This window comes from Rutilus rutilus (genome assembly GCF_951802725.1).
Source record: "Rutilus rutilus genome assembly, chromosome: 23".
Classification (NCBI taxonomy): Eukaryota; Metazoa; Chordata; class Actinopteri; order Cypriniformes; family Leuciscidae; genus Rutilus; species Rutilus rutilus.
This window is the reverse complement of record NC_140233.1, coordinates 15219125-15232688: the sequence shown is the minus strand read 5'-3', so window position 1 is coordinate 15232688 and position 13564 is coordinate 15219125. Positions and strand designations below refer to the sequence as shown.

The window sequence follows — 13564 nt, the reverse complement described above, 5'->3', positions numbered from 1 at the left end:
TAAAAAACAATCTGGTTCTTGTATATGGCATGATATGGCCTTTACGTGTATAATATTATCTTTATTTGCATCTCTGAATAGTCATCCTGCCTCAAACCATGTAAATTTATAAGCTACACTTTATCACCTCCCAGTCAGTTTATAGATAGTGAGAACAGAGATAATCACCAGTTGGTGGGGTTTGATCCCTCTTAAAGGGACAGTTCCTACAAAATGGACAAATCGGTCATCCTTTACTCACACTCAGTACTTGTACTAAACCTGATTTTCGATGACATGTAAATCAATGACGAGCTACTTGACTTAAAATCAATGCATGGAAATAAAAATTATCACTGTACACCAAATAATGTCTTAAGGTTATTTAAATGCAATACAATCATGATTGAGAGATAAAACAAACTTATCAAAAGCCAGTTTTTTTTGGGGGGGGGGATCTAAAATAATAATATGGATAATCAAGTATCATGGATACGGCAAGGCATAAAGAGGATTGTGTATAAAAGGTATCTCAGTAGATTTTTGATAAAATTGATAATTTAGAAGCTTTAGAAATGTAATGTATCAAATATGATATAGGCTTCATGGTTAAAAAAAAAAGTTTTAAAAAGTTTTTCTTTTTTTATCTTGAGACCTTGACATCATATTGCTGATGATAATCGTTTGTTTCCAGTATAATAATAAAATGCATTATTTATTTTCTGTAATTTTGTTTGTTTATTGTAATATTGTTGATTCTTTATTTTATTCTATTTTCTAGCAATCTATATGAATATAATTTTTTATCTGGAACCTTTGATATCTTTGAAGGTTTTGTGAATCGCTAAAATGTCATTTTAAACCATTTTAAACGACCCCTTAAAGGGATAGTTCACCCAAAAATTTAAATTCGGTAATTTACTCCCCCTCATGTTGCTCACCCTCATGTTGCTCACCCTCAACCCTGAATTTCTTTCTTCTAGTGAACACAAAAGAATATATTTTGAAGAATATGGGTAATCAAACCGTTGATGGACCCCATTGACTTCCATATGGGGGAAAAATACAATGGAAGTCAATGGGGTCCATCAACTGTTTGGTTATCGACATTCATCAAAACATCTTCTTTTGTGTTCAGTAGAATGAATACATTCATACAGGTTTGAAACAACTTGAGAGTGAGTAAATGATGACAAAATTGAATTTTTGGGTGAACTATTCCTTTAAGAAGTGGCATGTACATTGTACACTGAGAATGAGAACAGTCTCTGACCCTATTTACTATGAAAAAGGATGCAAAAACAATGAATGGTGACTGAGGCTTACATTAAACCAGACATCTCATTTTGTGTTCCACTGAAGAAATAAAGTCATGCATGTTTAGAAAATGTTGACAGAATTGTCATTTTGAGTGAACTGTTTCTTTAAAACATACATGCGCGTGATGCCTCAGCAGGCGGCGCTATTTTCTAACTGTAAGAGATTATTCCAGATAGACATTAGACAAGCAGGGGGAGTGGACAGAGTCCGGGTTATTGTTAATCACGAACCGGTTTGTTCATGTAACATGAATTTGTGCTATGGCGAAAATGTAGAGAATCGATGGGATGAGCAGATTGCGCAGCCTTGAACCCAGCGCGTGCAAATCGTCTTCATCTGTGTGGGATTTTGAACTGTAAACAATAGAGCCACAAAGCGCTCGTGAGCGTGCTGCACCCAAAGCCAAGTTTCGTGGCGGCATATATAGTCTCAAGGGTTTTCAATTGTTGTTTTGCAATCCTGTAGATGTAAATATTTGAACGTCAACTTGAACTGCGTCGTTTGCACGCGCGACGTCATGCAGTGGATGAGTGTACAAGGAAGATGAATCGAGGTCAGATGAAAGAGAATAACAAAGAGAACCTGCTCTGCAGTCTCGCGAGCAACCATTAGCGGAAGCGGCACGTTGTTGTAGTGTTTGACATTCGAACTTCGCTGTATCAGTCGAGACGGTTTTGAGCCGAGGAACAGCAACCGACGTTTAGCCATTTTGGCGTATTTTTACCGGCTAAAAAAATCCGTTTAGCGAGAGACATTTAGTTTCTCACTTGATTTCCGCCGGTTAAACGTTATTTCAAATACTGAGCACGCGCGTTTGGGGAATTACCGGTTAAACCTGGAGTTGGCCGTTGGTTATTCACCGATAACTGAAGATGATGACGACGACGCTTAACATTATGGTAAGTTTTTGTCTTAAATGTGCTGACAAAGCGGCCGTTTGTAAAACTAAACGGGACCGTGACTAATATTTATTTATTTACTAGTAGTTAACCTTGGTTTTAGCTGCTTTTTGGTGGAAATAGACTCACTTAAAGGGATAGTTCATCTAAAAAATTAATTAATTCACTCGTCATTATGTCGGTTCAACCCCTTATGACTTTATTTCTTATTTATAATACTAAAGAAAGAGACATTACGAAAAGTTACTGTTCATTTTTATTTTTTCATGATTGTGAACGGAGACTGGTTCTATTAAAAAAGTAGCAGCTAACGTTATCATAAAACTAGTCCACACTACTCTTGAGCTATATTCCAATTAATCTGGAGTCATATGGTAATTCTGAGAAACTGACATAATGACGTTTGTTTAATGAAGCTGATTTTGAGGTTTGACATCTTGATTCGCCGCTCATTTCCAGTCATTGCATGAGGAAAAAGTGGCCAGTACATTCTTCAGTAGCTTATTTTACTTTGTGTTCCTCATAGGAAAGTAAATACTGAAGTTTTTTTTTTAAAAAGAGTCATCACTATATTTATTTTATTTTATTTGAAACTGTGGACTGTATGGTGTTCACACATGGTGAGGGTGAATCTAATTTACTAATCCCACAACATATGTTCACTGTACTGAAGATAGATACTGCTTGTTCACTGTCTTGAAGGATTTACTTCAAACGATTTGTTAAATATAGAAAAAAGCAGAGATGTAAGTTACCTTAATTGTTTACATTTAAATAGAATATGGATTTTATAAATTAGCTAGTTGGGAAATTCATTAACAAAAAGAATTTGCCTTAAGAGTTAAATCTCAAAAATCAAAGAGTTACTTCCTCCTACTCTGTCTTTATCTCATAGTTTCAGAATGACTGGTCTATTTTTATGTTAAACGTTACATCCTTGCTTTTTTTTTTTCTTTTTTTTTTCAAGCGAGAGTAAAACCGTAACCTCATTTGAACTGGTTAATATTTGCTTGGTCTGGAAAAGCCATTGCAGTGTGTACAAGCAGATTTTATGTTGAGTGTAAATTTGTTAACTCTGGCTAACCACCAGAGTTAATTAAAGTAAAGTATACTTTAATAATTAAAGTATATTTTGTCTCTTTCAGTGAATCGGGTGCAAGGGTTAAACTTTGTGCTCTGGCAGAACCTAAGAGTCGAAAGTGATCATCACATTTATCAATGGGCTATTGCCCTGCCCCCTCATGAGACCCCCTATGTGGATTGAATACACCCCACAGTTTTTCACAGGATGGATGAGCTGGATGTGAGGTCCCCTTTTTATCATCAACGTGTTTTCATCTGTGCATGGATCCTGCGTTACTTTTATCACCAAGGACTTCCTGTGCTCCTCTCCAACACTTTAGTTTGCAAGAGCATTGACTTTATCTGAACTGCTGTTTTGAGAGGAGGGAGGTTTGTTGAGTCTCCACTTCATTATCATATATTTATACTGCCTTTTTTCCATGCATGGATAGCATGTAAAGTTTAACCTGACTTTTCACTCCACTGGGTGGAGAAATGTCAGAAAATCTCAGCAACAAGATGGTTAAGTTCCTTTCCCCCCCTTCGAAGAATGTCAACGGCTCCAGCTCAGACACGCTGGTGGGTGAGCGTCTAGGTGTCGAGGTCCGCCGTCGCCACCACACAATGGAGCGGGAACTGCTGAAGGCAGAGCATCGTTTTTTCCGCCGCAGCGTCATTAACGACTCCAATGCTACTGCGCTGGAACTGCCCAGACAGAGCGCAATCCTACCTATCTCAACGGACTCCCATGCTCTTGTTTGTGAACCTCCTGTCCTGGAAACCAAAGCCGTTTCTGTGGCCACACAAGCTAAAGTCTTGGTTGCACCAGAAAAGAAGGCGGATGACTGTGTAGAGCCAGCCGTAGAGTCAAAGCCTGTGTCGATTGCGAATGTCGGACAGCTTCTCTCTGCAGAATTACCAAGTTTGCCTGCGGAGCTGAAGTCTGGAGAGAGTGTTGATGTGAAACGAGAGGATGAAAAAGAGGACGATGAAGAAAGTAAAGAGAAGGCACGAGTAGAAGCAGAGTTACGGGATGCTAAGAAGGAGCAGGACGAAATTGAGGAAGTTGAGACAAATGCAGTAGGGACGTCGCTGGATGGCCGTTTCTTAAAGTTTGACATTGAAATAGGACGTGGCTCTTTCAAGACCGTCTACAAGGGTCTGGATACTGAGACCACGGTGGAGGTAGCATGGTGCGAGTTACAGGTATGTTTCTTGTATTTGTAAAACTGGGCCAATTCACACAGAACCGACAGACGGCATCAGACACTTCATTGAGTTTTGTCAGATTAGTGTGTTACCCTAGTTGGAATCTGTTGGCGTCTGTCTGAGCTTGTTTTCACCGATTGAACATGCTGAATCTGAATTAGAATGTCTGACGAGGGACATGCTGTAATTTGGTGATTGTTGCCGTTGGTCTGCGTCTGTCGGTGCAGTGTGAATTGGCCATTAACACCCCTGCCCCCCCCCCCACCACCCCCCCCCCGCCCACAACCAACCAACCCACTTTTTTTCAGCCGCCCACTTTTTCCATTCACTTTTCCCATAGGGCTTTTAGAAAAGTCTTCATTAAACCATTATAAGCTATGAACCAATCCAACCAGCCACGAGGTGAATCACAACAAGAGATTTGAAGCAACAACATAAAAAGTTTTTAAAATTGGGATTAAAAGACAAAGGTACAGGACTGTAATCGTTAATTGCGAATTACATTATCAAATTAGATACTAGTGAAAATTCATAATTCTCTATATACAATTTCAATACCACAGCTACTAGTCTAACTAATATAAATGTAAAAGATTATTAAAGACAAGTAAACAGTCAGTAATAAAATAAGAACAAATAATAAAATGACAAGCAAAAGCACAAATAAATACAATGTAACAAAGATACAAATTAAATAAACAGTTCTTTTAAATTTTTTCAGGTACTGTACTGTACACATGCGTTTATGCATACTGTACGCATGCGTTAGCCTACTTTCTCAACTGTTTACGCGCACTGCTCACTTAAGACATAACCGACTATGTTTACTAGGATACTCACTATTTTTTTAAACATAATTTTGTGTGAATCCGTCTGCTCAAACACAAGAAGATGTGAAAGAGAGCTCAGTTTAGTATTCACACGCTGTCTGGGCGCGCACTTAAGATGTTTGTTAAAGTTCATGCATTGTTAGGATTATATAACTTGCATATGTGACCAAATTTCACATTAGGTGACTAACATTTCTTTAACCAATGATTTGACTAATTAAAGCTTGAATGAACAATTTTAGTGGCAGAAGTGACAACAGCCTAATAATCTTGCTGCTGTTTTTGTTAATCAAACAAAACTCTCACTGCAAAAAAATAATCACACTGCTATTGACTGAATACATTTAGTAACTTTAATTAGGATGTATCTATATTTAATTTATATAGTGAAGACTATGCCGTGGTTTTTTTACATTTCATTACTAGATCTACCTGAAAAACCTGAGAGCACTATTTAATTTGTATCTTTGTTCTATTGTGTTTATTTGTGCTATTGGTTGTAATTTGATAATTTGTTCTTATTTTATTACAGACTGTTTTCTTGTCTTTAATGTCTTTAAAATGTAATCTTATATTGAATAACCCAACCCTAACCCTATATATTTAATATTTATATAGATTTTTCTCTCATTTGCATTGTTCTTGCATTCTATGTAAAAAGTCTGGCGAGTAAAATAAAGGGTGTCACAGCTTTTGACCACTAGGATAACAAAGTGCAACACTTGATTCCGTAAGCACTCTTGATCTGTCTGCTCATGGTGGTAAATCACTATCTGATCTGCTCATTCAGGTCTCTAGATTAAATATTATCTCTTTCTCTTAAACCCTGTCTTGAGCTCTTTCCGGTAAAGCACCTTGTAATGACAATCTTATGACTAGTTTGATTTTTACTGAAATGCTCCACCTACACCTTTCCAAGTGATATGTCATCAATTGGAATTGTTGTTTAATTTTGCGTTCTAATCTCTGTACAAAAAGGAAGGCACTTTTACTTTGTCCTATTGTCACACCTTTGAAACGTCTCACCTCTGAAGCGTCTTGATACACACACCCCTGACACTTAACCCATCTGGCATTTGGCCAGTGTTTTTATAGCTGTTGTCATCTTTGGCTATAGCCCCGGCGTTGTAATATCATCCTTGAATAGAAAATTCTCATTTCCTAATTGGGTAATTTTAGACCACCAGGTGTGTAAGCGGTGTGACATGCAGTAAATCTTAGTTAGTGTTTGTGTAAAGTGTACTTTGAGACAGCCTAATTGCTGTGGAAGCCTAAACTGCAACTCTATGTCTTACAGTGTGACTTTATTCTTGGAATTTGTATCTTGCAGTTGTGAATTTACACTACCATTTAAAAGTTTGGGGTTGATAAGATTAAAAATATAGACTTCTTGATTTTAATCGGTTCTCATTTTGAACAAGAACATCGATTCTTAAATCCCAATAGTCAAATCTTTTAGTTTGCTGTTTTCAGTTGATGAACAAAGCTTTGTAGCGCACCTCCCATCCAATAATTCGCGATAAGCTTTTGTGTTTTGTTACTTCTGATATAAAACAGTCTCAACTTTCAAATCCTGTCAAATTTGTGTTGACACAAATTCTGTTTTATGAAATTCAAACGATAAATACAGTTTTGGCTCTCTTTAATGTGGCACGACAAATCGCTGTAGCGCCTCAGTTCAAAAGAAGCAGCAGCATCAGAGCACATGTGAAATGATCGTCTCTTCCTCTTTACTACTAGATACAGCACCAAATAAAGTCTACAAAACTTTACTAAAAAACTTAAAATCATTCTAAATAATTTTTTCTAATAGTTTACGAACCGTGAGAAACATGAGCTTTTTTACTGTATGCTATGGCATAGTTACACAATGAATACATCCTTGCAATCATACCGCTTTTATTGGTTTATGATGTGATAAAAGCATGAGTAATCGCGGTGAGGTGTGCTTGCACAAGAGAGCATACTGACGCTGGCAGACTACATAGCAAAAGCACCTCTGTCGGAAAATCATTGGCTTTTAAGTTGTGACCCAGTTAAGTATTTTTACATTTAATAGATACATTTCACATTTTATTATTTTTGTTAAGCAGCAGTTTTTTATGTATTGATGTGCCACATAAAGGTGCGATTTCAAAAGTAGGTCAAGTTTAACCACCAAAGCAATTGTAATCTGTGTAAAGTACGGTGAGCTTTACTGCCAAGGCTTGACTGCTGCTGCTCCCCACCCCCTGCCACCTCTTCTCTTGCAGAGTGATGACGAGGCAGCACCACGTGAGCTGCTGTTCTCCTGCTCATGCCCCTCAGGCGTAGCCAGCTCCATTTGAAACAAAAGCCTCTCTCTAGCTCTCAGCCTCTGTACATCACTTTCTCGCATTTCATGTCTCTGTCCCTGTTTTGTCTTGTGCGACACAACGGTGTGTGTTCTAAGCTGCACTGCTGCAGAAAAGAGAAGGGCCTGTTTATCTCCCCCAGAATGCCATCTGTCTTTAGCGCCTTATGCTAAACTCAGGGATGTTCCCCTCCCACATTTCCCTCCTGTCTCGCGTGCTAAACACATTTGAACAATATGTAGGTCACCACAAAAAGAAAATGAAAATGGATGTCAGATGCTTCTCTTTACAGAAGTTCCCTAAGCCTCCAATTCAATATACCAACACTCTAGTCTATTTAGCTAGGTAACTAAGTCATCATTGCAAGTGCATTTTACTGACTTTCAAGTGACTGCTTGAGTTTCACCCCAATTGTCCTGCATTTGCCTTTCTCCCAGCATTTGATCCCTTTAATGGACCCCTGTAAATCCATTTAGCCTTCAATAGTACCCTTAATCTATTTAAAGATAACTTTTCCCAGTTTACATGATTTGTACTGGGTACATTTACAAATATTGTATTGTTATTTTAAATTTAAGTAATTATTTGTATAGAATAGTTGTTTAATAAATAATAAATATTATTTATGTAAAAAATTAACAAGCAAAGTTTAATTTAGTTCTGGGATTTTTGTTCTCATGAGAAGTTCATAAGCTTTGTTTATTGTTCTCTAGTGTGTGTGTGTGTGTGTGTGTGTGTGTGTGTGTGTGTGTGTGTGTGTGTGTGTGTGTGTGTGTGTGTTGTTTTTTAAGGTAAAATTAATACTTTTCAGCAAGGATGCATTAAATTGAGCTAAAGTGACAATGTTTTGCTACAATGTAAAAGTATTTACTATTAAATGGTAATAAAAATAACAAATAGATGCTGTTCTTCTGAACTTTCTATTCATCTAATAGTCTGGAAATCACAGTTTCCACAAATGTTAAAGGGATAGTTCTCCAAAAAATGAAAATTCTGTCATCACGTACTCACACTTATGTTGTTACAAACCTGTATGAGTTTCTTTCTTCTGCTGAACACAAAAGAAGATGTTTGAAGGAATGTTGGTAATCAAACAGTTGACGGCTAAAAAAATTCTATGGCAGTCAGTGGCTACCGTCAGCTGTCTAACATTCTTAAAAATATCTTCTTTTCGTGTTCAACAGAACAAAGAAACCTAGACAGGTTTGGAACAACATAAGGGTTTTTCCCTTCAATCAACATTCAGCTTCGCATTACAGGAAAGAAATTCATTAAAAAATATATTAAAATAGAAAACAACTATTTTATATTAAATAATATTCTAATTTAAATAAGCTGTATTTCTGTGCTAATATTCTTGATGAGCATAAGGGACTTCTTTCAAAAACAAAATCTTACTGGCCCCAAACTTTTGAATGGTAGTGTATGACTTTTCTTTTTCACTTCCTTAATGTAACATTATGGTAGTGTTGTCACGATACCAAAATGATTGTTTCGATACCGATACCAAGTCAAGAATTGCGATTTCGATACTTTTCCTGAAAAGGGAGAAACACTCTCAAATATCATTGCTGTGCTTTATTTTAAAACCGGGACAACATTCTAATCATATAACACTCTAATAAATGAACATATGAACAGCAGATATATTAAACATTTGAACAAAATATGAAATATCAAAATATAAAAAATAAATTAGAGCAATGACATTCAAGGTAAAAAAATAAATAAATTTAGCAGCATTATCTCAGTTATCATAAGAAACATAAGAGTTACCGGTAATAACTTTATCTTGATTCTGAACTTTGAATAAAAATATGAACAGCGATTATATTAAACAATCTTTAATATTGATAACATATGATAAGCCTCATTGGTGATATATTTGACATATGGGGAGAGAGTTGTGGAAGGCCTATACTTCATGTTAAACATAAATATATAGCAGCAAAGACAACGTCGGCAGTGTTGACGGCAAAATAGGCTACAGAATATTTCGTTCTGCATTGAGAGGTGCAATATTTGAAAATCGATAATATTCTTTTAAATTACATTTATATCTGCATTGATGTAAAAACCTAGAGACTTTCAAACATCAAAATGTCATTTATTAATATGTATTCGTGTCAAAATGACACAGAAACATCTTTTCCCATTCTATTTTGCCTGGGAACGCTTCCAAAACGCTTGCGTGTCGCGTGAAAAATAGGCGTCGGTTCTATTTCTAGCATGCACGCGTTTTCCGCGCGTGTGTCACGGAGGCAGTGTGCTAGCTCTAACCTGTTAACAAGGGAGCCGAAATAAAACGGACACGCCACGCAGCTGAGACGCTCGCGCCACGCATCCAGTGTGTCGCCGAACTTACAAATCTGGAACGCGGTCATTCTTAGAAGTATCGATACTAATAAATTTAAGAATCGTGACGTTTTTCATTTCCGAGAATCGCGATACTTTTGAAGTATCGGTGCACCGTGCAACACTACATTATGGTCATTTTAGATGGGAAATAAGCCCATGCAGATTATAACAAAAAATTTTTACGAAGCATATGACCCCCATGAGATCACTGATTAACAATACAGGCTTACAGATAAGTGTATGAATGAACTCCCTGTGCGACCCTTATAAGCAGTCAGACCTCTGCACTCTGTCCCAACCTACTAAACTACGCTGTCAGTTTTAAATTAATTGTTAAATGTATTTCTTGGTAATTTGTAGGGCTGTCAAAATTAATGTTTTATTTATTTGCATTTTTTTGTTTTTTTTGTTTAATGCGTTAAAATTATTTAAAGCAATTAATGCAGAATCCACTTTTTGTTATCCTTTCCCTGCGCTACAGTATATGATCATGCTATCATTCATTCAAGTGCTATTAAACCAGTCAAGTACAATAAGACGCCCCCAAAAAACTAATCTGTATTTGTGCGCTGTCTGCGCAAGCAGCTCTCTGTAACCAAACACCCGAAACAGACCCACAGAATGCCACTTCAGACAGTGCACCAGTGCCACGTTGAGTTGTCTTTCGTGCTTGAACAGACAACACACAAAACTGTAAATATTCTCATTTTGTTGAGTATCCTCAGAAGCAATAAGTCTTAAAATTGTTAAAGTGTTAAATGAGCGTAAAGAGTAAGTCTTAAACTGCGAACTAAAGACAAAGAGAAAATCACTTACTGCTCTTTACTGAATGACTTTTGTAGCTTTAATAAGGATTAATCTATTTTAAATTGATCATTTACACGGATAAAGTGACCTGGGATTTGACCCGGGTACGTTCGATTTTGGTTCATTCACACTGCCAGTGATTTTCCGCAATCAGAGAGTGTGTTCACAAACAACCCGTAAAAATCCCGTAAAGACACGTGAAATCGATGTGACTTGTAATGTCTCAGCAGCGTCTTAAGTTTGCTGGTGAGCTGCGATTTCTCTCTCGAGAAACCATGCTTGTGCATTTTTTACTCTGATTCGATCATAAACTTGCGCATTACAGCGTTTCACAGCTGGCGAACGATCCCGCGCTTCAGCGTCATCACTACGACACGGCATATTGCGGCTTTTGTTCACACAGCACGCGTTCCGGGACTGAACACGGCAATGTTACTAGGTCCCCAACCCGGCATCAATCCCGGGTCGTGTTTGCGTTCACACAGAAGGCACTCTGGCAATTTGCCGGCAATTTCCCGGGTTCAAAGCGCTGTGTGAAAGGTGCTTAAATTTCTTTACCCATTAAACCTAGAGTACCTGAAAACCTTAAAGCACTGTTTACAAGATTTCATGGGTCAAAAACAATAAGCTAACTTTGTTTTGTGCATTTTAGCAGGGCAGTTAAAAATCTGAACCTGGAAAAAACAACAAAAAACTTTGCGTTGAGCCCTGATTTATTAATGGCACAGCTAAATGTGACTTTTATTACAATGTGTTTATGTAAAGATTATTTTAAGTTCACTGAAATTAAAAGTTGTTATGTTTTTAAAGCTTATTAAATGTTCAAATTGATATCTCTCAATTATACTGCAATGTTGAATGGCTATAATGGCTAAAATTGAGAGAAAAAAATCCATCTAATAGAGACATCAGTGTCAGTGCTGGTATCGGTGATACTGGCCTTTATTTATAGTGCTTACTAGTAAAAAGATGCTATTAAACAACTTTTTTTAAATATAATGTCTTTATGTTGATCCTAAATTATTTTGTAGATTCAATGTGAAAGTATTACAATATAAAAAAGTGTATTAAAACCTTTAATGTTAGGTGCGATTAATAAGAAGTTTTTCTTTTTTAGTTTTTCCTCCTCTCGGTTGACAGCACTAGTAATTTGAGTTTCAGATCATCTCACTAATCCTAATTCCTTATCCTCTGCCTGAAGTGGTATGTGCCCTTGCACGTGAGTCGGATTCATGCCAGGAGTTTTATCCTCATGCTGGAGTTCAGTGTGCGGTCCACCCCTCCTCGGGGGAAACGCTCCCACGCTTAGCTGGCCTTGTCCTACAGGCCACAGAGTGCACCACATTTTTGGAATAGCCAAAGAGGAAGAGAGAGAAAATAGGTTTGTCATAGGGTGGGGTGCAAAGTATAGTCCCCCTTTCTTTAACCCGCATCAATCGGCACTGAATTGGCTTTCTACCGGCCTTCACCCTGTTAAGGCGTTGTGCTAAAGACCTCGGATTGTGTTACTTGAAGTTTTAACCCTAGCTTAGGGTGAATGGCTGTCCCTGCTGGACTTGACAAAGGCAAACTCACAGCTAAATGTTTCTCATTCCAGAAATGGCAGCTGACCACACCAAATGTAGGTCAGCCAAGAAATGCCATTTGAATTGTGTGCATTGTTTTAACTGTAGTCGGACACACAGCAGTTATATCTATTTGCTGGACTGGGTTTGAGGCAAGTACTTTGCAGTTTCATTGTAGATGATATTATTAGTGCTGCACCATCTACTTTGACTGCGAATGAGGCTTTTGCCGCAGCAGTATTTCCCCCTCGGTGAAACCATAATTCAAGACAGAAAAACTTCTTTTTTTGGGGGTCATCAAAGAAAAATTAAAGAGGTGTTGAACATGCATAAAGCAGTTAAGGGATGCTGGTGTTTTATAAGAAAGGTGAATAGAATCTGGTTGTTGCCTACCTTTGTTTATTTAAATTAAATAATAAAGAAATGGTCAAACTTTTCTTATCCACTGCTTTGAGTTTAGAGGTTTAATATATACAATATTTTTAATAAAATGTGATGCACATAAATTATATTATAATGATTTTTTTTTTTTTTTTGTATCCTCCTAGTGTTAAATATAATTTTTCATAGAAGTATTTTTTTCTGCCATTAATGTTGATCAGTTTTCCCTTCTCGCAAGTGGAACATTTTTTTTATTAAAGACGGGTGCCCAACCCTGTTCCTGGATATCTACTTTCCTGCAAAGTTCAGCTCCAACCCTAGTCAAACACAACTGAACCAGTTGCTAATAAAGGTCTTCAGGAGCACTTGATAATTACAGTCAGGTGTTTTGGATCAGGGTTGGATCTGATCTCTACAGGTAGGTAGATCTCCAGTGACAAGATTGATGATTTAACATGTGGTCAAATTGAATGTTTCTGGGCAAAATCTCATGAGCAAATGCCAGTCATTTCAAAATGAATCTGTGCAGCACGTTAAAGCGAAATATTTCCCTATGTAGGTTTCAGTGAAATTTTGCTCAAATATCGCTTTGTCACCATCTGCTGACAAAGTTAATATTGTAAAATATGACGATCTTTTTCAGGATCGCAAGTTATCCAAGACAGAGCGGCAGCGTTTTAAAGAGGAAGCCGGAATGCTGAAGGGTCTTCAGCATCCCAACATAGTACGCTTCTACGACTCCTGGGAGTCATCTTTGAAAGGGAGGAAGTGTATTGTCCTGGTGACTGAACTCATGACATCTGGGACTCTCAAGACGTAAG

At 37.3% G+C, this 13564-nt stretch overlaps 1 protein-coding gene across 1 annotated transcript in view; it reads left to right on the top strand.

The window, feature by feature from the left end:
- The first annotated feature begins 1457 nt into the window (after positions 1–1457).
- Positions 1458–13564, top strand: part of wnk1a (WNK lysine deficient protein kinase 1a) — a 29816-nt gene continuing 17709 nt past the window's right edge. The window contains exons 1-3 of the mRNA XM_084397562.1: positions 1458–2198; positions 3344–4466; positions 13387–13559. Of these exons, the coding sequence (XP_084253688.1) occupies positions 3756–4466; positions 13387–13559 (884 nt within the window). The 5' untranslated portion in view covers positions 1458–2198; positions 3344–3755. The remainder of the gene's footprint in view (positions 2199–3343; positions 4467–13386; positions 13560–13564) is intronic.